The sequence below is a fragment of the Cloeon dipterum genome, chromosome 3, assembly GCF_949628265.1.
Source record: "Cloeon dipterum chromosome 3, ieCloDipt1.1, whole genome shotgun sequence".
NCBI lineage: Eukaryota > Metazoa > Arthropoda > Insecta > Ephemeroptera > Baetidae > Cloeon > Cloeon dipterum.
This window is the reverse complement of record NC_088788.1, coordinates 3,880,805-3,906,238: the sequence shown is the minus strand read 5'-3', so window position 1 is coordinate 3,906,238 and position 25,434 is coordinate 3,880,805. Positions and strand designations below refer to the sequence as shown.

The 25,434-nt window shown below is 39.5% G+C and overlaps 2 protein-coding genes and 1 long non-coding RNA gene across 3 annotated transcripts; 2 read left to right on the top strand and 1 right to left on the bottom strand.

Moving 5' to 3' along the window:
* The first annotated feature begins 5,297 nt into the window (after nt 1-5,297).
* Nucleotides 5,298-5,658, top strand: LOC135939047 (uncharacterized). The gene is made up of 3 exons (XR_010574711.1): nt 5,298-5,430; nt 5,482-5,529; nt 5,585-5,658. It is a non-coding gene; the product is annotated as an uncharacterized LOC135939047 (long non-coding RNA).
* A 7,257-nt stretch (nt 5,659-12,915) lies between these two features.
* LOC135941022 (mucin-5AC-like) lies at nt 12,916-22,177 on the top strand. The gene is made up of 9 exons (XM_065486224.1): nt 12,916-13,098; nt 18,514-18,769; nt 18,834-19,102; nt 19,158-19,414; nt 19,470-19,722; nt 19,776-20,237; nt 20,372-21,001; nt 21,058-21,211; nt 21,585-22,177. Exons 1-9 carry the CDS (start codon nt 13,085-13,087, stop codon nt 21,987-21,989), a joined length of 2,700 nt encoding a protein of 899 aa, XP_065342296.1. The 5' UTR covers nt 12,916-13,084; the 3' UTR covers nt 21,990-22,177.
* Nucleotides 22,162-25,218, bottom strand: LOC135941024 (UV-stimulated scaffold protein A-like). Its single transcript, XM_065486227.1, has 12 exons — nt 25,026-25,218; nt 24,860-24,970; nt 24,581-24,803; nt 24,401-24,521; nt 24,158-24,352; nt 23,974-24,105; nt 23,812-23,919; nt 23,516-23,759; nt 23,287-23,464; nt 22,562-22,708; nt 22,377-22,513; nt 22,162-22,316 (listed from the first exon to the last, which is right to left on the bottom strand). The coding sequence occupies exons 1-12, from the start codon at nt 25,130-25,132 to the stop codon at nt 22,220-22,222; spliced, it is 1,800 nt and encodes a 599-aa protein (XP_065342299.1). The 5' UTR covers nt 25,133-25,218; the 3' UTR covers nt 22,162-22,219.
* Between the last annotated feature and the right edge of the window lie 216 nt (nt 25,219-25,434).

The following is a 25,434-nucleotide window of genomic DNA, read 5'->3' as shown; positions in this document are numbered from 1 at the left end:
AAAGCAATTAGGAAGTATTTGAGCGGTTCGGAGATCTAATACTGGCTACCCAATGTCAGAGATGGCAAAAAGTGGTTAGTTTAGTGACTCGAAATGCTCAAATAGCTGAACGGGCTGAGAGGCGCACCGGCGCCGACTCGCCACTTGCTGGTCTGAGCACCTTTCCAGCTGCTTTATGGACAAATGTCTGGCGTTTCAATTAAAAGACCTCGGTGCGTGGAGGCGAAAAGATGGCCACATTTGGCCCAAGCTCCTTTGCGACAACTCGGGCCACTCAGGCACCATGTTATCCGCTCGGCGGTGTTATTGGGAGCTCATAGCCCACGAGAAGTGCTGTGCAGAGAAAATTATAGCAACTCTCGATAATTATTAATCACAGGAAAGTGGCATTTCCTATCTGTCGTAGAAAACATCTTTATGTTTCAAATACGCAAATTAACCACAAATTAAGGGAATGGTTAAAGGATGATTACAAGATCTCGTTGTTTACAATGTTACTATTTAAGGAAACTGACGACTAAAATTTATTATTTGTGGTGTGCCAGTTAATTGCTTATTTTTAATCTCCTGCATTATAATCTATAACCATTCAAAGTATTTTATTTTATTTTTCATTTGAGTTTACATAGCTTGCAAAATCAAACAAAATTCTCGACTGCGGTCGCACAATCGGCCTAATGAAAAAAAAATTAAGTTTTAAACAATTTTCCATTATTTCAAGACTTTATTTGAGATTTGGATTTCCTCTTCCAGGGTTTTTCTAAAATTTGGACGGAAGCCTGGCTAAATTTTCGCATTAAAAAAATTCCAAGCCCTTTTAAAAATCATAGACCCTCTCCTGTTTAAAAAAATAATTTAATTGTTTGTAAATTCAGTCATTGAAGTCACCCATTGAAAATCCAGGCCAACTTCAACTCTGGCAATGAGGCTAGCCTTTGGCAACATATTTTGTAGGCTAAAGCAATGAGATTCTCAATTCTCAGCGATTGCGGCTGAAATGACGCTTCCGTTTTTCGTGACAAAGAGTGGCTACCGCGTGGCTGTGGCTACAGGCCAAGACAGGCTTTGCTTTCAGCCTGCAGAAAGAAAGGTGAGGAAAGATGTGTGCGGATTTGATCACTGCTGGGCGCGAGAGAGGAGTGAAGAAAGGCGCGAGATCGCGGCTGCGGCGAGTGGGGAACGATAGCGAACGTGCATTTTAATTCCTCGGATCGATCGCCACACTGCCGCGTGTGTTAGTTGTTTTCGTTTTCATCTGGTCGCGCGCGAGCGCGAGCAAGATCCTGTAACCCTAGAGCTTTCTCATTAACCGACCTGACGACGCGACGATTACTTTTTCATTTTCGCATTACGCATTACCTCTGCGGTCGGCGTGAATACGCGAAAGCTGATTAATTAGCTGGAATGTAAACAAACACTTGTTGGATGGAGAGGAAAAATCAACTAATAAAGGGCGAAATGCCAGCATGGACATTGACCTTGCCGGCATTGAGAATAGCCGTTTCTCTTTTTTTATGCGGAGATAGAGCAACTCTATCGCAAAGAAGATACATAGAATTTCGACCAATTAAGTCAATTAACGTGATACTTTATTTAGATCGTGCGAAAACTTTCATTCTCTCTTATTAAAAACGGATCCGATTGCAATTCGCAATTATTTACGTGGATTTTTGCAACAACTAACAATGTTTAGTATTTCTGATCTAGTTGTGTGGAATAACAGTTTTTTACTAAGTGAAATAATGAAATCAGGACCAAGAAATAATTAAATTTTAGATATTAACTGATTTCTCGCAAAATTATTCAGCTTGTCCGAATTTTTACGCTTGATTTCGATTCCTCTCATTGAGATCTATCCACAAAGAGAAATTAATTCAGTAAATTCCCTGTATTTTTAACCTTGGTGCCAATTTTCGCTCTGGGAAAAATAGAGTTTCTAAACTCTATATAAAATAATTCAGAATTTTGCTGTAGAAATTCATTCAAAACTTTTACTTGCAATTAATTTACTCATATACAGACAAAATTCAGAGACTTATTTTTGTATTGGTTTACGAAAAAAATATAAAAAATGATGTGTTTCGAGGCAATTTTAATTTGTCATTGAGAAAACGGAATCAACAGAGCGACGATTTAGGCCATGCTTAAATTATACATCTTCTCGCGCTATGATTATGTTGATGTTTACGATCGCGAGCAGAAGGTTATGGAATTGAAATCATGCGACCACGAACATTCCGCATTCCTCAGGCGGTCTGGTTAAAATTGTTAATCACTTCCCGAAACCATTCCACTGATCAGTCATTTGAATAATTTCAAAGCCATTTGTAAAAGTAAAAAATGACGTAAATTATTGCTTTGTACCGGAAAGGCGTGAAATGCTACTCAACTGTATTAATTATGGAGCATGCAATATGTATAACCGAATCTAATTTCAACACAATAACAATGCTTAATTAATTAGTAAAAATTGCAAAATTTAAAATGACGTTTCCTTTTTTGCTATTCATATTAAGATTACCTTCAGCTGGATTAAATTTTTTTGTATATTTAATAAAACTTAGTTGAAACAGGCGATTAGTGATGATAGAGTTGAAACAATTTATATTTTAGAGTTTAAATTGAACAGATGTAGTCTCATCAATCTGCTGCATTCGAGGGTGGTCTTCGAAATTTCCCTTTGATCCACGTAGCTAACGATGTTTTCATTTGTTTCGTTTTCTAGCAAATAACTCATTCCGCGAGCGAATTTCACCAACTAGGACAAGCAAATTAGTTATGAACACTTGAATGCTCAAAGGCGACTCGCTGGAGTAATTTTTACTGCTGACCTAAAAGTGGCTCTGTGAGAATGATTATTAGAATGGAGAGGAGGAATCTGCAAAATACTCTATCCTTTGCGATAATTTTAAGCAAATTAAATCGATGATTGACGCATTACCAAAAATTCATGTACTTAAAACAGTAGCTGTTCAGTATTATTATTCCTCATGCTAGCTGAAGATCCCAATGCCAAATATTTGAAAAAAATTCGAATGAGATATTTGAAAAATGTCACGCTTTATTCTGAAATACCCTGATTGGATAACATAATCAACGGCGGAATATTCATCTGCTGAAAACACTCCCTAGAACATTTGGGACATGAAACCTTGAAATCTGAATTATATTCTTTTTTGAAAAAATAAACATCACGTCACGCATTCCTAACTTTTTCTGGGCGGATTTTTTTCTTGCCATCGACAAAACCTGGCCAACTGAGCCAAGTGACTGGACAAGGTTATCGAACGGGATCAACGTAAATTCAAAATAAAATGTGTAAATGTTGAAAATCTAAAATTTCAACAGTGTTCCGTCACAAGTAGAAAATTTGTATTTTTTATATTTAATTTTAGCATAATTTGCCAAGTAAACGCTGCAACAACGATGATAAGAATTCCAAAGGTAGTGAGTAATTTTAAAAGGAAAAAAATTATGTAGTGACACGCCAATGAAAAAACGATACACCTCACAAACCATTTATTATTAATAATAATTATTTTATTAAATTGATCAAATTATATCTTTGAAATCCCTCTCTATTTTAATTTTCATTCTCATTCGCATACAACGGTAAATAAATACTACTTTGCAAAGCTAAAATTTTAGATGCTTTCTTCTTAATTTAAAACAGATGATATTTTTAGAAAACTATTGAAAATATTTTCTTCGTTTCCGTTTTCCCGGGTCATGAAGCTGTGAAAATCTGTATAGGATTTTCTGAGCTCATTTTTCCCCTTAATGTATATATTCCAATAATGATTTTTTCTCAATAAAAGTCGCTGAAAATAGGCAGGATACGAAAATATCTTTGGCATGTGGCAAATGAATATAACGCAAGAAGATTATTTGGGATATCTGAATTTCGCACAAAGCAATTTCCAGCGAATTCCACTCTAAAAAGAGTCACAGAATGTCTGATGCGTAGGAAAACGTGAAAAATTCGAGTGCCAACCTGAATATTTCGAATAACATTACCGCTCCTACCCTCGTTCTTCTCAACTCGCGCATAGAAAAATCACTCTTGCACAGGATCGACTCAGGAGTCGATCTTCACCTGAACTCTCTCCGCGCACAGGACAAATTCTTGACGCTCGTCCAACACAACTTAAGTTGCTAAGGACGTTTTTTGTCGTGCCATGGAAAAGGAGCAGAGGTCGGATGACGGCCGTGCATCAGGACAGCAGGACGAATCGTCTAATGAAGAAGATCCCCAAGAACAACAGCCTTTAGCTTTGTAAGAAGGGAATGAAGCATTAATTTTTTACAATTTTAACATTTTTATGGTTAGGGTCAGGCATCAGATCGTGATCATAACACATGCTTCTCTACAAAATGTGAGTTATCTTGAGAGTTACAAAATTTTCAAACATGTTTTTAATTTTTCTGATTTTTAATTTTTGCAGGGATTCCAACATTACATCAGTGCGCAAAGATTGTTGAGTGAGTAGAACTTTTAAACTTTTTCTTTATATATCTTGGAAAAAATTAAAATTTAACAGGTTAAAATATGAAATGGTAAAATAAAAGTGGCCAAATAAAATAATAAACACTACAGTTACATAAATTTTTGGCCTGCAAGTTAATAATGATGGAAATTTTCTGTCGACAGCGGCTAATCTTGCTTTTGCTAGAGTGCAACAACAGTTCATTTATGAAAGAGCAGTTAGTATGGTAGCCTATGCCGTCAGTTTGCGGGAAATTCAGAGTGAGTAGAACTTTTTAACTTTTTTTTTGCATAATTTGGAAACATTGAAATTTAACGGGTTAAAATAGGAAATGGTAAAATCAAAGCGATCAAATAAAAAAATAAAAACTAGTCCCAGAAATGTTTTTGGCCTGCGAGTGATCAATGATGGGAATTTTCTGTCAACAGTATTTGCTCAAAGTATTCCTATACAAGCGCTCATTTCTGGAGTTAGAGCAGCTTCTATGATGATGTTACCATTTCAACGATACCTGATGCTGATCGTTCGACGTCGCTCAGTTTATCTGAGTGAGGGGCGCATTTCTGTGGTAACTTCGTCATGGATTTTCGACACTCTTGATCGAAGCATAAATGAGATCAGATACGGAGCATTCATACGTCAAGAAAGAGGTGAGATAATAAGTTATTTAAAAATCTGGTTGTTACCATCAATTTTAAAAATTAATAATTATCGATTGTTTTGCAATTTAAATTGTTTTATTATTAAAAATACAATGTTGGTTGAATAAAATCGTGTAGCAAGATATTTGACTATGATCATGTCTTCATCAGGTGTGCCGGCCTTGGATTTTTCGTCGGCGAGCCAGGGAATGACGCCGATTCGACAAATAAGTTTCAACCCTCTGCCATCTCTCGTGATCCCTGCTACAAGAGATTTTGCAGTACATTATCGGTACCTGATCGTAAGAGAAAAATGATAAATAGTACGGCTTTTTCAATATTCTATTCGACAGATTCGTGACGTTCCAGAGGCTCTGAATGTGCAACTTAACAGACTGAGCGTGAGTGAAAAATGCTCAACAAATGAATTTTTCATAAAAGTATTTTTTACAACAGATTTGTGACGTGCCAGAGGCCAATTCTGCTGACCGAAGCACGAATGCAAGACCATCTTTGCCCCAACCTTTGACCTGTGGAGTTGAAGAAGGACAGGCTGACCCACACAACGCACTCGATGAGGGTAAATCGGCATTAATTAATTAACAAATATATAAATCAGTTCTACTTTCATCTAAACCAATAACATTTTAATTAATTTAATGATTAATTGTGTTTTTAGGTTTAGGAGATGGCATGAGCGATTCGTCAGGATCAGAGAGGGACAGCGATGAATCCCCAGATTGACCATCATTTTAATCAGCCCTTCCAGCACCGAGAGAACCAGTTTTTACAATTCGCAAACAAAGCAGTTTTAAAATTTACAGATGACAACTTTTACCAATTTTACAATTCACCAGAGCGCCCTCTTTCCAATGGAATGGTTCAAAAACCCATATGGAAGGAGCTGTACCTAGTATTCCAGTTACTTCAAAACTGTTAAAGGAAATCTGTCTTCCATTATACACAAATAAATCCTGCACACACTCATACACACCAAAAGACTTTCATTTAACAGTATTCATCTGAGCAGGAGCTAAATCAATAATAGAAACAGAGACAAATGTGAAATTTTTTACTAACGTTTCTCTGCATGAAATGTATCAAGAATTATTTAATGATTTTGGTCCCTCGGGATGCAAAAGTATAATATTTTCTTCGTTTCCGTTTTCCCGGTCACGAAAGCTTTGAAGAATTTAAGAGGATTTTTTAAATCATCTTTTGCATTTTATGAGTTATCAAATAATGCTTTCATTCTAAAAAAGTCGCTGGAAATTGGCAGAATACGAAAATATCTTTGGCATGTAGCAAATTAATACAACGCAAGAAAAGATTTGGAATATTTGAATTTCGCACAAAGCAATTTCCAGCGAATTCCATTTCAGAAAGAGGCATGGAATGTCTGATGCGTAGGAAAACGTGAAAATTTCGAGATCCAGACTGAATATGTGGAATAACATAATCGCTCCTACCCTCGCTCACAGAAAAATCACTCTTGCACAGGATCGACTCAGGAGTCGATCTTCACCTGAACTCTCTCCGCGCACAGGACAAATTCTTGACGCTCGTCCAGCACAACTTAAGTTGCTAAGGACGTTTTTTGTCGTGCCATGGAAAAGGAGCAGAGTTCGGCTGACGGCCGCGAACCAGGACAGCAGGACGAATCGTCTAATGAAGATGCCCAAGAACAACAGCCTTTAGCTTTGTAAGAAGATATAAATTGGGTATTATGTTTTACAATTTTAATATTTGTTATATAGGGTCAGGGGTAACTTCATAGCGGCATATATGCTTCGGTTGAGCTTAGTTTGTGATTCTCCACAATATGTGAGTTATTTTAAGGGTAACAAAATTTTCAAACGTGTTTTCAATTTTCCACTTTGTAAAAATTTCGCAGAGAGCAGGACGCATCAGTTCGCGTGAAATGTGTCGTAAGTAGAACATTATTTTTAAAAACCTTCTTTATTATTTGATAAAATTCAAAGTAAACAGGATAAATTATGAAATTGTAAAATCAAAATGACCGAAAAAAATATAAAAACTATTGTCTCAGTAATTTTTTGGCGTGCAAGCGAGCCATGATGAAAATTTTCTGTCGACAGTTATTAATCAGATTAAAGCTGAATTGCGATCAAAAGTGTTCAATGTTAGAGCAACCCATGCCATCAGTGAGCAGGAAATTTTGGGTGAGTAGAACTTTTTAACTTATATAATTTGGAGATATTAAAATATGAAATAATAAAATCAAAGTGACGAAATAACAAAAAAAATAAAACTATAGTCAGAGTAATTTTTGTGCTGCAAGTGAGTCATGGTGGAAATTTTCTGTCACAGTGGCTCGTCTTATTGGTAGAATGAAAAGAGTGCTCAGAGCCAGAACTAGAGCAGTCTATGCCTTGAGTCTGCGGGAAATTCGAAGTGAGTAGAACTTTTTAAATTTCTTTGCATAATTTGGAAAAAATTTAAATTTAACAGGTTGAAATAGAAAATAGCAAAATTAAAGTGATCAAATAGAAAAATTAAAACTAATTCCAGAAATTTTTTGGCCTGCGAGTGATCAATGATGGGAATTTTCTGTCAACAGTATTTGCTCAAGGTATTCCTGAAATACAAGCACTTATTTCTGGAGTTAGAGCATCTTCTATGATGATGTTGCCATTTCAACGATACCACCTGATGCTGATCGTTCGACGGCGCACAGTTTATCTGAGTGATGGGCGCATTTCTGTGGTAACTTCGGCATGGATTTTCAACCCTCTTGATCGTAGCATAAATGAGATCAGATACGGACCATTCATACGTCAAGAAAGAGGTGAGATAATAAGTTATTTAAAAATCTGGTTGTAGATGAGCCAGTCAATTTTAAAAATTAATCTTTATCGATTATTTTACAATTTAAATTGTTTTGTTATTAAAAATGCAATGTTGGTTGCATAAAATCGTGTAGCAAGATATTTGACTATGATCATGTCTTCATCAGTTGTGCCGGCCTTGGATTTTTCGTCGGCGAGCCAGGCAATGACGCCGATTGGACAAATGATTTTCAACCCTCATCCACCTCTCGTGATCCCTGCTACAAGAGATATTGCAGTACGACATCGGTACCGGATCGTAAGAGAAAAATGATAAATTGTACGGTTTTTTCAATATTCTATTCGACAGTTTCGTGACGTTCCAAAGGCTCAGAATGTGCAGCTTAACAGAATGAGCGTGAGTGACAAATGCTCAACTAATGAATTGTTCAAAAGTAATTTTATTCAACAGATTTGCTATGTGCCAGAGGCCAATTCTGCTGACCGGAGCACGAATGCAAGATCATCTTGACCTGTGGAGTTGAAGAAGGACAGGCTGACCCGCACGACGATGAGGGTAAATCAGCATTAACTAATTAACAAATATATCAATCATCTACACCAATAATATTTTAATTAATTTAATGATTAATTGCGTTTTTAGGTTTCGGAGATGGCGCGAGCGATTCGTCAGGAGCAGATAGGGAAAACGATGAAACTCCTGAGTGGCCATAATTTCAATCAGCCCTTCGAGCACCGAGAGAACCTGTTTTTACAATTCGCAAACAAAGCAGTTTTAAAATTTAGACATGAGAACTTTTACCAATTTTACAATTCAACAGAGTGTCCTTTTTCAAATGAAGTGTGGCTCAAAAACCCATATGTGTTTGCTTTTAAACCCATACGGTAGGAGCTGTTCCTAGTATTCCAGTTACTTCAAAACTTTTTTAAAAAAATCTGTCTTCTGTTATATACAAATAAATTATGCACACTCTGATACAGACCGAAAGATTTTCATTTAACAGTATCAATCCGAGCAGGAGCTAAATCAAAAGAAACTCTCAACTCTCTTAGCACAGCAAATGTGAAATTTTTTACTAACTCTGCATGAAATTTATCAAGCATTATTTAATTATTTTTGTCCCTCGGGATGCAAAAGCATAATAATTTCTTCATTTCCGTTTTACCGGTCACAAAACGGTGAAATTTTTATAGGATTTTTTGAAATCATTTTTCCCATTTTATGAGTTATCATTCTTACTGTAAATCAAAAATTGATTTAATGATGCTAAAAAAGGTCGCTGAAACTATTCAGGAGCAGGATACGAAAATATCTTTGGCATGTAGCAAATGAATACAACGCAAGAAGATTTGGAATATTTGAATTTCGCACAAAGCAATTTCCAGCGAATTCCATTTCAGAAAGAGCCATGGAATGTCTGATGCGTAGGAAAACGTGAAAAATTCGAGATCCAGACTGAATATGTGGAATAACATAATCGCTCCTACCCTCGTTCTTCTCAACTCGCACACAGAAAAATCACTCTTGCACAGGATCGACTGAGGAGTCGTTCTTCACCTGAACTCTCTCCGCGCACAGGACAAATTCTTGACGCTCGTCCAGCACAACTTAAGTTGCTATATAAGGACGTTTTTTGTCGTGCCATGGGAAAGAAGAGTTCGGAGGACAGCCTTGCACCAGGACAGCAGGACGAATCGTCTGATGAAGAAGATCCCCAAGAACAACAGCCTTCAGCTTTGTAAGACGAGAAATTAAGTTTTGTTATACAATTTTAATATTTTTATGGTTAGGGATAACTTCATGGCGGTACATGGGCATCAGGTCGTGAGCATAGGATACGATTGTATAGAAATTGTGAGTTGTCTTAAGGTTAACAAAATTTTCAAACATGTTTTCAATTTTCCACTTTGTAAAAATTTCGCAGGGAGATGGAAGTTTCCAGGATATAATTAGTAAGTTGACCTTTTTTAACTTCCTTTATAATTTGGAAAAATTAAAATCAAACAGGTTAAAATATGAAACGGTAAAATCAAAAATATAAAAGCTATAGTCACTGTAATATTTTAGTCCTGCGAGTGGTCTCTGAAGCACTACAAGCGCTTTATTCTGGATCTTCTATGATGATGTTGCCATTTCAACGCTACCTGATGCTGATCGTTCAATGTCGCACAATTCATCTGCATGACGGGCGCATGACTGCAGTAGAATCGGCATGGATTTTCGACCCTCTTGATCGAAGCATAAATGAGATCACATACGGAGCATTCATACGTCAAGATAGTAGTGAGATAATAAGTTATTTAAAAATCTGATTGTAGATGAGCCCGTCGATTTTAAAAATTAATCTTTATCGATTGCTTTACAATTTAAATTGTTTTGTTATTAAAAATGCAATGTTGGTTGCATAAAATCGTGTGGCAAGATATTTGACTAAGATCATGTCTTCATCAGGTATGCCGGCCTTGGCTTTTTCGTCGGCGAACCAGATAATGGCGACAATTGGACAAATAAGTTTCAACCCTCTGCCATCTCTCGTGACCTATGCTATGAGAGATATTAGAATACAACTATATTGGAGCCTGATGGTAAGAGGGAAATGATAAATAGTACGGTTTTTTCAATATTCTATTCGACAGATTCGTGACGTTCCAGAGGCTCTGAATGTGCGACTTAGCAGACTGAGCGTGAGTGACAAATGCTCAACAAATGAATTTTTCAAAAGTAATTTTATTCAACAGATTTGTGATGTGCCAGAGGCCAATTCTGCTGACCGAAGCACGAATGCAAGATCATCTTCGCCCGAACCTTTGACCTGTGGAGTTGAAGAAGGACAGGCTGACCCGCACAACGCACTCGATGAGGGTAAATCGGCATTAATTAATTAACATAAATATAAATCAGTTCATCTAAACCAATAACATTTTAATTAATTTAATGATTAATTGCGTTTTTAGGTTTCGGAGATGGCGCGAGCGATTCGTCAGGATCAGAGAGGGACAACGATGAATCCCCAGATTGACCATCATTTTAATCAGCCCTTCGAGCACCGAGAGAACCCTAGTTTCTACAATTCACAAACAAAGCAGTTTTAAAATTTAGAGATGACAACTTTTACCAATTTTACAGTTCACTAGAGTGTCCTCTTTCCAATGGAGTGGTTCAAAAACCCATATGGAAGGAGCTGTACCTAGTATTCCAGGTACTTCAAAACTACATATTAAAGAAAATCTGTTTTCCGTTATATACAAAAATAAATCCTGCACGCACTCATACAGACCAAAAGATTTTCATTCAACCTTATCCATCTGAGCAGGAGCTAAATCAATAAACAACTCTCTTAGATGAGACAATAAATGTGAAATTTTTGAAAATTGCATAACATATTTTCCTGAAAGAATATGAATTGATTGCAAAATTTTAAGTCTTATACAGAGTGCAGTATGTTTGCCTTTAGTATTTTTTAAAGCGTCAATATTAGGATTTTGCACTGAAGCATAAAAATTCCGTAAATTCTCCTCTTTTTAGGGAATGCAACCAAGTTTTCTCATTTCCAGGCACTCAATTCAAATGGCACGACAAATATTTTCCAGTATCATTTCTGAGTACTTGAATGAAGACGACTTGTTTGAATTCTTCCTCATTCGCATAGGGTACAACGGTAAATAATCAAAATCAATGCTGTTAAAATTCGTGTAAATATTTTATATTTTCCACAGTTCCTTCGTAAATGCAAAATATGATTTGATGCAAAGATCCACAAAAATCACCGTAGGTATTATTCATCCAATTCCTTTTTACTTTTGACTAAGCCAAATTAAGAGGGAATATTTTTACAAAAGACTAGTGATATTTTCCATATATGTAAATGCACTTTGTATTTATTTACACCTGCTTTAATTTTACTGGATCTCAATAAATTTTCCTGAATAAAATCTCGAAAATACTATTTGGAGAAAAAGCTTTAAAGCTTCATCAACTCGAAATTGTTGCAAAAGCTGGTGACCTTCTGACATGATAGTAAAGCGAACCTATAATTTATTCAAGATCAGTTAAGATAATTCATTTATTGATGTAAATTGAGAAGTCTTTCACGAGCAAGATCCATCATCTCCATCGAGAACATTCCAAAGTTGGAGGTTATGAATTGATGAAAAATCCTATGATGTTACGAAAAATTGTGATTATGTTTTATAAATAAGACAAAATAATATTTAAACGAATCTATGCCGCAAAAGTGAGAATTAAATATTCTGTCCATTTGCATGAATTTGAAGTGTTGGTTGGCAAAAGGGTGGACAAGTGACAAAATGACTGTCCAGTACTATTTTTGACCTTTTATAAATTTAAATAAAATGGATCTTTCACAGCAGTATTTAAAAAAAAATTGGAGAACTTTAGCATTGCATTTTGTAATTTTGTAAATTTTTTGCGGAAATTAATGTCCTCTGCTTTGGACCAGTCACAAGAAGAAAACATTTTTGGATAAATTTTATATCAAATCTGTGAAATTTTATTTAGATATTTTACACTCTATTTTTCTGACAACATTTTCAGCCAGTAAAACTTTTATTTCCAGGTTTAAGCTTTGAATTTAAATTTGTAAGCCTAAATATTTCATTGAAACTTTTCTGTCTTTAAAAATTCCTAAATTTGAAAACAAATTTCTATAAACTTTAAATTGTTTGGAAAGAAAGAAAACTTTTAATTAGCTGTTTTTATTTTTTCCTAAAAATAACAAACAACTTTGCGAACCCTTTTTTTCATTTAGCGTCGAGGAGTGTGTTTTGCATCCCCGCGGAATGTGGACGCAGTGGCAACGCGAGTGTGGAGCCGCTGAGCAGCGCAGCGAGCGAGCGAGCGGGAGGCGGGCGGGCGGAGAGCTCAGGTAAATGCATATATCCATCCAATCTGGAGGCAGCGAGCTGCGAGAATTTGGGTCAAAGTGAAGTGGTCATATAAAAGGAGAGAGTGAAGGCGCGCGCGACATATTGCAGCCTCAGCATCCGTCCGAGGAGTGCGTTTCAGTGAGTCGGCGGTGAACGTTTTGCTTTTCCTCTGCGGGCACTCGGCGCCGGCCTCCCATTTTTCTTGGATGCACCTCGGACGCCGTCAACTCTGACTGCTTGCACAACCACAAGCCGCATAATGCTTGTTACCGCGTAAGTACCGCATTTATTCTACTCCTGTCGTACGCATGCAACGCCTGCAATTATTCGCAATTGGATATTGCCGAGAGTGAGTGGCACTCATCGATGTAATTGCTCTCACTGACAGGGAAATCGGTTAATCAAGACAGTTTTTATTTAATTTAATTCCAAGCCTCCTAAAAATTAAAATATTTTCAAAGATTAGAAATGTAATAAACCTGCACGCAGTGAGACAGCATCTTCGCGAGAGGGAGTGATGCGGCAACTTATTCCGGCGAATGTGGATCATACAAATCAAAAACTCATTGCACGCTCAAGCGGTAAATTTTAGTCCAAATGCTAAAAGAAAGCTGCTTCTCTGCTCCTCTTGCTACTTTTTAAGCCGCGACGTGCGCGGACAGCACGAACTGGAGCGAATTTAATAATGACCGGCGAATGAAAAGTGAACCAAAACATAATTATTTGCCGAGCAGCAGCAGCTTGAATATTAAAAGAGGAGAAAAGTGGTTTTCGCAGATGCCGTTCTTCCTGCTCCGAAAAGCGGCAGCGTGCCCAAAAATAGCTAATTAAGTACGTTTAAGCACGCTCTTTTCACTTGGACGCCATTCAGTGCTTCATGTTTGTCGATTGTGCGGTAAAAGTGAGAGTGCAAATGTGTATACGACCTCAACTTTCCGTGTACAGACGCAATTTTCGGAGTTTAATTTTTGACACACCAACAGTTTTTTAGGTAGGCCTTTATTACCTGCTTCCGTTTCGCATTCTTTTTGGTGACACGTGATATAATAACACTTTCCTTTTTCTTAAGCAAAAATTCCCATCACTGACACAATTAGAAATATTTTAAAATTACAATTATTTTCTGATTTACTCCCTTTAAACAAACTAAATAAAACCTAATGATGTTATCAATGGCCTGCTGGAAAGCTTGCCGCGGTCAGAATAAAAATACTTGACACAAATCGAAAGGGCGGCGCCACTTTTAGCAAACGGCACTTATCAATCAGTATTGCGTAAATTTTTACCTTATGAGTCACACGGCTCTTTTTGCGCTGCAATCTAATGAGCATTTTCTCCGGCGGGTCTTTCTCTATTTTTTCCCATCCGATACACGAAAGTTAATCGCGGCCGCACTCACGGCGGAATGAATACTGCGGCTGCATGTATCGATATCGCGACGGAGATTTGAACGAAAGCACAAAGCTGTGCATGCATATATATATATAAAATGTGACAAGCGGCTGGAATGTGCCGCCGAGAGCACTTTCATTTTCTGCGGCGCTTGGAAACCCGTTCGCCGCACAAGAGAACAGTCAGACAGACCGGCCGATTTTTGTTTTGTTTTACTGCTGCCCAAGTAGCCAGAGGACAATGGACCCGAGTTTGTTGCGCCTGATGCGAAATTTATTATTTATAGTCGAGAAAGGACGCTTTTCTTCGAAATGGTCCGCTCGAAGAAAGGAGCAGACGGGCAAAAACGGAGCATCACGTCATTTCTCGGAGAAAACGAAACACGCCTTCAAGGGCAAGACACGACGTGAATTCTTCGTTCGCGGGCAGCAGTTTCCAGGAATTCCCCAAAGGATGATTTTGGCGAAACTGAAACTGTCGATATGCCCACCAAGAAAAGAGCTAGAGTAGTTAAATTATTAGAGTAAAATAGAATTAACAAAAATTTTTAAAAATAAAAAGCAAATTTCTAAGAGGAATAATATTGTCCGAGCAATTAATGATTAATGCTTCTAATTAGAGATTTATTTTCCTATTTAATGACTTCAACATTTTTTAGTCCGTAAAATCTCTTGCGAAGAAAATTGGATTTTTAGCTCCATCTTAACAGATAAAAATACCTAAATAAGTTTAAACAATATTTCTGTACAAAATCTTTAAACATAATTATTTTCTCGGAATGTACGTAGATTTTAAGAGTTTAATTTGTTTTTACTCCTTATAAATTCCATCTAAAATGCCCGTCGTTTTCTTATTTTCTCTCTTTTTTAAATCTCTGAAATATACACCTGATTTTGTATGAGGAGAGGATCGTCATGGCCAGATAAAATTAACCTCAAAATTGCCCTTTTAAAAAGATTATTATTTCATCAGATAACCTTTCATCAATTTCTTCCAATTTTCATCACAATTTTCATGCTGCAAAACACGGAACAAGGTGATTATAAAAAGCGACGCGTAGACTCATTCTTTATTGTTGAATAATCGCGCAATATTTCATTAGAGCGTGCAATTCCGTGCGAAAAAATCTTGCGTTCGCGAATAATATTTTCTCTCGAGGCTCACCCACACGTACTTAGCAAGAATCTCGCAGGTGAAATTGCGCACCTTTAGTTCCGTTTGCCAATTTTGCTGCGGTTGGCGCCGCTGCCTGAGTGAGATGCTCTCTGTTGCCGCGTGCAAGGTGAATGCCATTATTATACGATTTTAATCCAGCCGATTGTGCTGTGCGCTTGCTTGCTTGCTTGCTACTCTCCTCCGCGGCTGCCTCGCGTTGAGAAAGTGATCTGAGTAGGTCAATCTTGCCAGCTAGGATCTTCACACCCTTTCTCACTCTCTCTTGTTCCATGTATTTCCACTCGCGCAAAGAGTCGCTTCATCCTGCTGGACAGGTGCCAGCAGCGAAATTATTTGTCACACTCTCCAAGTCTTCGTATTTTTTATTTTTTTTAATTTTAATAATTCTTCGCCACCTTCAGGCGTGACGACGCGGCATTTTCTAATCCATTATTCAATTGTTGAGTAACGGCGTGGAGATGCATTCAGATGCAAATAACCGGATGGTATATAGAAATGGAAAGTGTCCTCTCTCTTCTTTCTTTTGAGGTGAAATTCGGATTCGCCCCACTCTTACGCAACAACTTTTATTGGTGAATGGTGAGGATTATTTAAATTCGAAAAATGCAGTTTAAAAATCTACCCTGGTGATAAGGTAGGCAATCCCATAGGCGCTTGTGTTGCACAGGTTGCATAATGATCTTTAATTTACAAATTTACTACATGTTGAAAAGGGATATTAATTTTTTTAGAGCATTTTTTTCAATTTTCCTGAGTGCATTAATCTATTTTTGTTCTTGGGAGATTCCTCTCATTCAGCAGAGATGAGAATCTAGATTGCAGCTATATCTCAAGGCCGTTCAAATATTTTTTCATCCACGAACTATTTAAATAGATAGTGTCTCGACAAAAAGCAGTGCCAGAGTTTTGTTAAACTGTTTAATTTAGGTTTAGGAGCGAGTGTGTGTGTGTGTGTGTGTGTGTGTGTGTGTGTGTGTGTGTGTGTGTGTGTGTGTGTGGCAACAGAGAATAGGATGCTCATTGTCAGTGACACCGCGTCGTCCCAATTCTCAGCCAGTTACATTCACCGCGTTTAATTTGGCATTTGCAGCCTGTCTGCCGCTTATTCATTGTGCGATGATGAGACATTTAAAATGAAAAGAGGCGTTGCGGCCATATGGACGTGCAAACAGAGAAAACGCTTCCTGGATTATGCAATTATTTATTTATTGAGCAGTTTGGCAAACCGAATATTCGGTTCTGAGAAAATTGCCTCACGCCACAGGTTGTCCTTTGAATTTTAAAAACGCGTTGCGTAAGTTCCTGCTCGTTTCAATATTGGCGAGCAATAAATAATGTCGCCCTTTGGGATTTACTCACTCGTTTTGATCGCCTCATTAACGACGCGGAGGTCAGTCAGTTTTTTTTCTAGATCAAATGTCACGTGGGGTGTGTACGAGATAATATAACTTATTTTTCAAATGGAATAAAAATTTGTCACTTTCTCTGTATAAGTGCAAATTTTAGCATTTGGCTTCTTCGCACTAATGCTAATTTCTTGAGAACCAGTATTTCTCTTAAGGACGAACGCAGTGCCTTTTTCAATTCGTGTTTCACACAAACGAAAGCGGGCGATCTTGACTTTCCACTGAACCGTGCATACATAATATCAGCGTTAACCTCTTCTCCTTTTTCAAACGAGAGGCAGCATTGCCAATTGATTCACTTCATTTCATTTGACCCAATTTATTCTGTATGCGTATTAATTAAAAATTGTATAAAACATTTTCCCGCCGAGTTTTGGCGTACCGAGAAGAATTTTAGGAACTTTCACGCTCGATGTAAGTCACGATGGAGCAATCCGGCTTTGGACGTCTCTTATAATTAAAAGCAAATTTGTAGCAAAGAGTCGTAGAAGATGGATGTCCAAACGCGAGTTTTCCACTTTCTGTTCGCGGACACGCGTGCTCGCTCTGTACTCTAATGGTATGCACAAGAAGTAAGTGCGTGTGCTCAGTGAGGCGGGCAACTTTCCTAATAAACGCCTCTGCAGGTGTGGACGAGACGAAAAATTAATCGCGGATGGCATTTCCGAGCGCAGAATTTCACTTCTTCCTTCGGCGCTGCTGTTTAACCTTGAACTTGGCCTTCAGGTTGAAATCGCTCCTTAGCCAGAAAGCCTTTCATTTTTATTATGAGCGAAAGTTGGTCCGGCCTGGCCAGTCCGCCGGTGACCACTTCAGCGAGAGAGAGAGAGAGATTAAATAAATCAGCAGCTTTGTTTGGCTGATGAAAGTAAACTCACTCTCCTCCTCGGCATCTCTTTTGACACAAATCGGCAATAAATATGACAAACGCGCTCGGCCGACGGACTTGATTGTGAAAAATGAGACGCGAGCGCGTGATCGCACACGGCACTAGAAATAGGAAAACCGGCTGGCCGGCCGGTGGGCGCAGATTGGAATCTATCAAATTTCTCTGCTGACTAATGAGCCGCCTTGCGTGTCTCTTCTCCGTCTCCCGTGCCGCCAAATTTATCACATTTCCATCACAAATAATTTCTCCTAAAATATTTTCTCCCGCCGCTGGATAAATACATACAATGATATTGTTCGCAATTTCCCTCTCGCAAGGGCAAAAGTAGGCCAACGGCTTATTAGTATGGCACGCTTGAATTTTCAATTAGCCAATAAAAATCTGCTGATACAATAGCGACAGCGAAAGCAGAGAGGCGCAGAAAAGAAAAAATAAATAAATTCTTCTCCTTGATTTGAAATTGTTTGGCACAAGCTTTGAAGTGAAACTGAAGATTTTTACTCTCAGGACAATAGAACGTACGTTCAAAATTTAAATCAGGCACCGAGTAAAATTTACATTAAAGTTTATCAAAAAATTGAAGGGTTTGGAAATATTTTTTCGCCTCCTCTCATTGCAATCTATCTAAAAATGTTGAGTGAATACTGTGGTAAATTCCCTTACCAATTAAATAAATTTCGATTTAAAAAAAGGAAAAATTAAACCGGCACTTTTTGCCATATTTCATGATTTTTCTCAATTTTTCAACAATTAATGATTTTTAATAATTTCGCTGACATCATTTTCCATTCGAAAATCTCTAAATGAATCATTCTTCTTTTGTAGCTTCCTCCTGTGGGGCTGCCTGCACGCCGTGGTCGCTGCCCCGGAGGTCGAGTTGATCACCGAGCCGAGGGCCGGTGAGGAATACGTCTTCTTCAAGGCGGCCGTGAGCGGACGCAACCCCAGCGTTGAAATTGTTAACAAAACAACGACCACGACTGCCGCTCCTCAGACAACCATCAGTGACGATGAAACGACTGTTCCTACCACTTTCCAGACAGACGCTTACGAAACCAGCGACACCGAGCTTCCTACCGAGGTGGGTTCATTATTGAATAAAAAAAATAAATTTTTTATTAATTGATTATGTACAAAATTTCAAGTCCAAGGAGGAAGTTCAGACTGAGGTTTCTGTGGTGATCAGCAAGGAGATGCATATCAACGGCAGGATATTCAAGCAGGAGCAGCAGAAAAAGATGGAAAATGTGAAAATCGTGCCTGACAATCACGAGTCTAGTCAGAACAAGGAAGAAGCTGCCAGTGAAGTGATCGAGTTCAAGTCTGAGGCCGAGATCGGCCTTCTCAACAGACCCAGCTTCGAGGGCAAGCGAGGAGACACTTTCACTGTTCCTAGTGGCAAGTTCCAAAGCATGTAAGTGAATGATTTTGTGCCACTGTGACACAATCTAATCGGTAACCATATATAGTGACAAGTCCCAGCACACGGCTGCTGTCTCTAACCTCCCCGACCTGCCCCCGTTCAACATTCTGTCGACCGGATCCCGCAAGCCCTCCGAAGGCCACGACATCATCGCCAAGGGAACGAGCAGCCACCTGCCTCTGCAAGCCGCTGGAACGCAGACTCAGTCGTCCAGGATCAACGTCAAGAAAGCTGCCAATGGACAGGAGTACGAATACGAGTATATTTACTATTACGATGACGATGAAGCCAACCCTGAAGGAGGCAAGTTAAATAATTTAAAATAAAATTGCAAAATAATAATTCGGATTTTGAACAGAATCTATCGATCTTGAGGAAGACCTGAGCAAGCCCGCATCATCCACAACCTCGACCACCAGCACGACGACCACAACCACCACTGAGAGCCCTCAGGAGTACATTCCCGAGCCCATCCCGGACAGAAACCAGCACCTCAGGAAGGAGGATGACAGGTACACAACCATCAACAGGGTTCGAGGACACCACCGCGCTGAGCCCGTCGAATACCATACCGAAGTGCCCTTGGTCAATGAAATCAACACTCCCATCAGGTAATTAAAAATCTAAAATTAATTATGCATTTTAATAAATTGGATTTTAACAGGCACTCTGGAAGGCAGCAGCACGCTCTGCCCGAAGTCGAGGAGCAGCCCGAAGAGGAGCGTCTGCCCGTGGCCACCAGGTTCCCTCCTCGCGGAGGCCACCAAATCGAATCCTCCGGCCGCGTTCGCCCCAGTCTGGAGCTGGTGGACAGCAAGTCTTTCAGAACTGGAGCCGCCGCCTCCGGCGAAACCTCCAACTCTGGATCCGGCAGCCGCTTCAACTCTGCTGCTGTGACAGAGGAAATTGCCGTTCCGCATCGCGAAGAGACCTTCGTGCCTCCCGCAAAGACTCGCGTTCGTTCCACGACCACCACTTCGACGACGACGACGACCACCACTACTACCACCACCACTGAAGCCCCAGAGGTGGAATCGACTGAGGCTCCTGCCACTGACAAACCAAGCAAGCCTGCTTACGATTTGGCCGCTCTCTACGCTAACATCCAGAGTGCCGACGATGAAAGGTAACATTTTTATTTTATCTTTCTCTAGAATATAGCGAAGTAAATATTTTTTATGGTCCCAAATTAATTTAGAAAAATATTTTCCAAAGACATTCGTAGAAAATCATTTTAAAATAAAAATATCCTAATTCCAGGGCAAATGAAGTGGTTGAGAGCGCTCAGGCTGACGAGGTCAACACCACCGAAGAAGTCGAAGAGACCACAGTGCCCGAGACGACCGTGCTGCCCTCCTCAACCACGACAACTACGACCACGACCACGGAAGCGCCGACCACCACCGAGACCCGCACTCGCAGCCGTCTTAGACCAAGCGCCGGCGGCTCCCTCAGGAAACCGATCAGCCAGAACAGGAGCAGGAAACTGACGACCGAAGCCCCGGCCGCTGCTGCGCCGCAGGTGAAACCGAGCCATAGCCCGGCCGGAAGGGTGAGGACCCGCCAGAGAGGCTATTCCTCTTCGTTCTCCACCGCCGCCCCTGAAGAGGAGGTGGTCAAGGACAGCGCCGCCCCCGTGGCCAACGCCGCACCCGCCTTTGCCACCAAGACCAGGCCGAACAGCATCAAGAACGCCATCCACAGACCCAACTTCCCCAGGAGGAGAGGGCCCCCTAGCAGGGCCCCCGCACCCACCGCCGCTGAGGAGAAGCCTGAAGAGGATCCGACCGCCGAAGGAGAGCCCATCAACGTCGAGCTGGCTCCTTCGGCTCCTTCCGTCACCAGCACTACCTCAACCACCACTGCCAAGCCCAGAGCCATCGCTAGCAGGTACAAAATCCGGGATTGAATTCAGAAAAAATGGAGGATTTATGGTTTATTTCTAGGCCTAGGTCTCCAGCTTTGCTGTTGAGGGGCAGAAACAGGGTTGGACTGCCAACGACCACAGCAGCCCCAGCCACCAGTGAACAGTCTAGTGAAGAGGCGTCCGCCCCCGAGGCCCCAGTTGAGGCTTCTTCCGAAGCATCTCAATCTCCGCAGGCAAGGCCTTATTTATATGAATTAATTTATTTTCAGCCGTTTTTCCTAGCTTGAATTAATCCAAATTAAAATTAAAAAATCACAGTAGTTTACTGTGATTGTTTTAATTTTTTACAGGGCTTTGAAATCTTTTGATAGGTGTTCTATTTTTTCTGACATTGAACTTCTAAATTAAGCTGTTCAAAAATTTGGTAGCTCTTAATTTGTAAGAGGTTTAGACGGTTCTTTAACAACTTTGATGATGTGACACTAACAAAATTTAATAATTAAGTAAATAGTTTTGATATCATCGTACCAAATTTCCCATGACTTAAATAATTTAATTAAAAATGTTCAATTTGTAGTTTTTAACTGAAAATTATTCATCCCACAGGAGGATTCAACTCAAGCACAAATCTCGACCGCGGCGCCAACCGGCCTGAACCGCCTGCGCAAGAGGCCCGCGGCGCTGGTGGTCACGGAAAAGCCGAAAAAGCCCGTGGCAGCGCAGTCTCCCGTGAGCAGGCGACAGCTGTTGGCCCGTCCGAGGAGGCCCGGCCCGCTGACCCCGTCGACCCCCGAGCCTAAGGCCTCAACCGAAAGCGAGGTCGGCGCCACCAACAGCGAGGAGACGGCAGAAGCGAGCAGCCCCGAGGTGGAGGCGAGCCCGTCGAGCACGACCACCTCCACGGCCGCCCCCGAGGCGCAAACCACCGAGAGTTTGGTCAGTTCGCTGATCAAGAAGCGAGCCGGCAGGAAGCCCGGCCACTTCCGCTCCAGGGGAGCCGCTAGTGAATAAGAACGTTTGCCATAAGTGTAATTTTAGTTATGTATCTACTGACGAGAGAACGAAACGAAAGAAAGAACTTGCCTCGACGACATTATTTAATTTCTAATTTTAACGAGTTTGTAATTTGCTTGGGTGATATCAATAAATACTGGATGAAAGGCTAAATTTGAAAGAGTCGAAAGAGAGTTTTAGCAAAATACTGCGTGTTTCATTAGAAAATTCATTCCTACAAAACTTGGCTAGCTGTCGTACTCATCTGAACCGGCATAAAACTCTTGCTTATTCTTCTCCTCAAAATCCACCTCTAATTTAGATTTCAGCTGTTTCATTTCAGACCTATCAAAGTCAAATCATATTTTAGTTTGGCTCAATAATTAAAGAAAATATAAATGTTACTTTGTTAGCACTTTTCGAGCCAGACGCTTCCTAGGCGAGTCCTTTTTAGCCGACAAATCCGTTAGACCAGGAAATTCCGGTTGCTTTTTCCTCCTCTTTCCCTTTTTCGGCATTTCCAGATCAATGCCCGTGGCTCTCTAAAACGAACTTATTTAAATCAATTAGGATTTAAATTAAAAATTCACCTTAAGTTCAGCCAGAAGTTTCGGATCCTGCCACTCTGGATTTTCCCTCTCATGCTGCTCCTTCATCAGCTGTTCTCTGGTTGCGTCTTCCTCTCGCACACATTTTCCACTCTCGTCTCTGGGCACAATTCTCCCATGGAAAGGACACTGAGTGCCATCAAACATATTATTTAGATAATTGTTGATCATTTTCCTCAGAATGTTTTTACGATAGAGATTAATTGGGTTGAATATCTATAAGTCAGATTGCTACTCTATTAAAGAATAATATTTTTTAGGTGAGTCCAAGTTACCATATGGTTTCATGTGCAAATTTCAGCAGTTGTAGATATTCGAAAAAAAAATCAATTCTATTGATAAATTATTTAAATTTTTTATTTTTAAAATTTCAGGTTTTTTTATTTTTTAGCCCAAAAATATTTTTGATTGATTTTCTAGTCCAAAAATGTTCTTATCATTTATACAAAGAGTTAGTTTCATCACAAAATTTTAATCCTGAATTAATTTTTCCAATTTTTCTCTTCTCGGGGAGCTCCAAGATTCATATGAATTTTTTAACGTGATATATAAGTATTAAAATTGAAATTATGTTTTGAACTTCCTGAAAACAACCCAGTTGCTCATTTCATCCCAAAAAATCCTCATACTGTCTCCACATTTATGACAATAGGTTCAAAATAAACTACAATTTTTCATTATTAATAATCAACGGAGTAAAAAGTCACCTTGATGCGATCTTGCCGTGGACAAAGAGTTCCATTAGGCAAGGGAGCTCTGCAGGACCACTTGACAGGCTCAAAGGTGCGGGAGTAGTCTATCGGACAGCTCTCTATCACCGGAACTTTGACTTCCTCGTCTTCAAATGCAGGGCTTATCCAAACTTGGCTGTTATCAGGCCTGGTTCTGCACAAAAAAGTTCAGCGTAGGTTCACTAATTAAAAGAAAATAATTTACCCCACGATGACAGGTGGCAACTCAATCTGCTTTTTCTCCCAGTCCTCTATGTTGGTCGAAACTTTTTCAACTGGTTTCTCGCAGGTCTTCGGCTTTTTCACAACAGGTTTCACTATTGGTTCAGACTTTTCTTCTTTTTTCAGTTCCTTCTTTGCAATTAAGACAGAGAGAAGGTCTTCCTTCACTTTCTCTTCATATCCCTCCTTGGGCTCGACCTCTTCAAAGTCTTCTTCCTCACTGCTGACTGAATTCCAATTAATATAGCCTTTTTTACAACCAAAATTTGATTTAACTACCTGACTGGCCCCTTCTTGACTTCTTCAGGCCCAGATCCTCAAACTGATTGAGACACTTTTTCAGCTGCTCATTCAGCACTTTGCAAGACTGGAATTTGCCTGCATGATCTGGTATTTGATTTATGTTTTAGTCAAACTTTCCAATGAAATAAATAAGCAAACCTCTGTTATCAGAGAAAATTTCAGTCCAAGACGCAACTCTCTTCACATGGCCTTTATTCAGCTGGCTATAGATTTCCTGGGCGCTTTCGACTATGGGCTGATTGTCTTCATCAATCACCAGTTTAGGGACAGCTGAAAAATGCGCTCGTAATGAGAATTATATTATTTTTAAACGAGTGCACACCTTTTGAAACATGGATTGGAATCGAAATTCCAGGCGTGACAATTCCGTGCGAACGCAAGTCTGAACTTGTTCCTGGCTCGGAATTAATGGCGTCTGCGGGATTTAAAGGTAGGAAAAAGTCTTCAGGCGGAGGGATCAGAAGGGAAATGCAGTTTTCTAGTTCAGTGCAAAGCCTCTGCGCCTCGTCAAAAAAACCTAAATATTTGAACAGTAAATTTTTTTTTAATTTCTGACAAAACCAACTTTTAAATTCCATGAGAGCCTTTTTCATTCTTTCCTCTTTCTTTTCCTCCAGACGCTTCTGCTCCATCTCAGCCTTAAGTTTTTCTGCAATTTTCTGTTTCTCGATGGCTTTGAAATCAACCTGAATGAAACAAACACAATAATATAATGCAAAATACCTCCCAATCATTCAAAACCTACCTTTATGCAGTCTTTTAAATAGTAAAAAGCATTTGCTAACTCGACAAAGTCTTTTCCAAAATCCTCGTGCCATTTGTAAATAATCGAAATGGCTTGGCTGCGGAGATCTTTGGCCACGTTTTTCGGGGGAGGCAGAGGCCTGCATTTATTTGTACCCATGGTGAGCTCCAGGAAGTTAGTCAGGTCTTCTCCAATCAAGTTTTTACGGAAAACTTTACTAAACCTATAGAATAAATTTTTAAAAACTCATATAGCCACAGATTCATAGTCATTTTTTACCTGACTAGGTGATCACAGACAAGAAGGGTGCTGAACCGAACCTCAGCATGCTTTTTCTCCAAATGTTTCATAATATGTTGGTGGCTTTGTTTGCAATGTTTAACTGAAGAACTGATAAATAATGTCGGTTAATTATGTGAACATACAAAGAATCTGAAGCTTTTACCTGATGAGTTCTTCGATTTTCCTCATATTTTCCTGATCAAGCTGCTTTTTGCCGCTGTGTGTGATTTTCTGCAGCAAATTAGGAAATATTTCGTCAAACTCCTCCATAATTTACACTTGTTTTTACGCAGAAAACATTTAAAACTCTTAAAACTATCACAATTCAGCTGATTGTGAGTGCGACAAGTTGACTGAAGTTGACTGACAAGGCTGTTTATGTTTGTTTACAAAATCGCGAGCGTTGATTGGTCATCAGGAAACCCAGCGACCAATGAGAGTGCTTCTATCGGAGTCCGCTCTTCTCATTGGCTCTCTGTTCTGCGTTTCAAAAAATTAGACCAGAGTCCACGTTGAATATGGCTTTCCCATTGATTAGCATTATTATTGCAGATTTTTCTCACGAAGTCGTG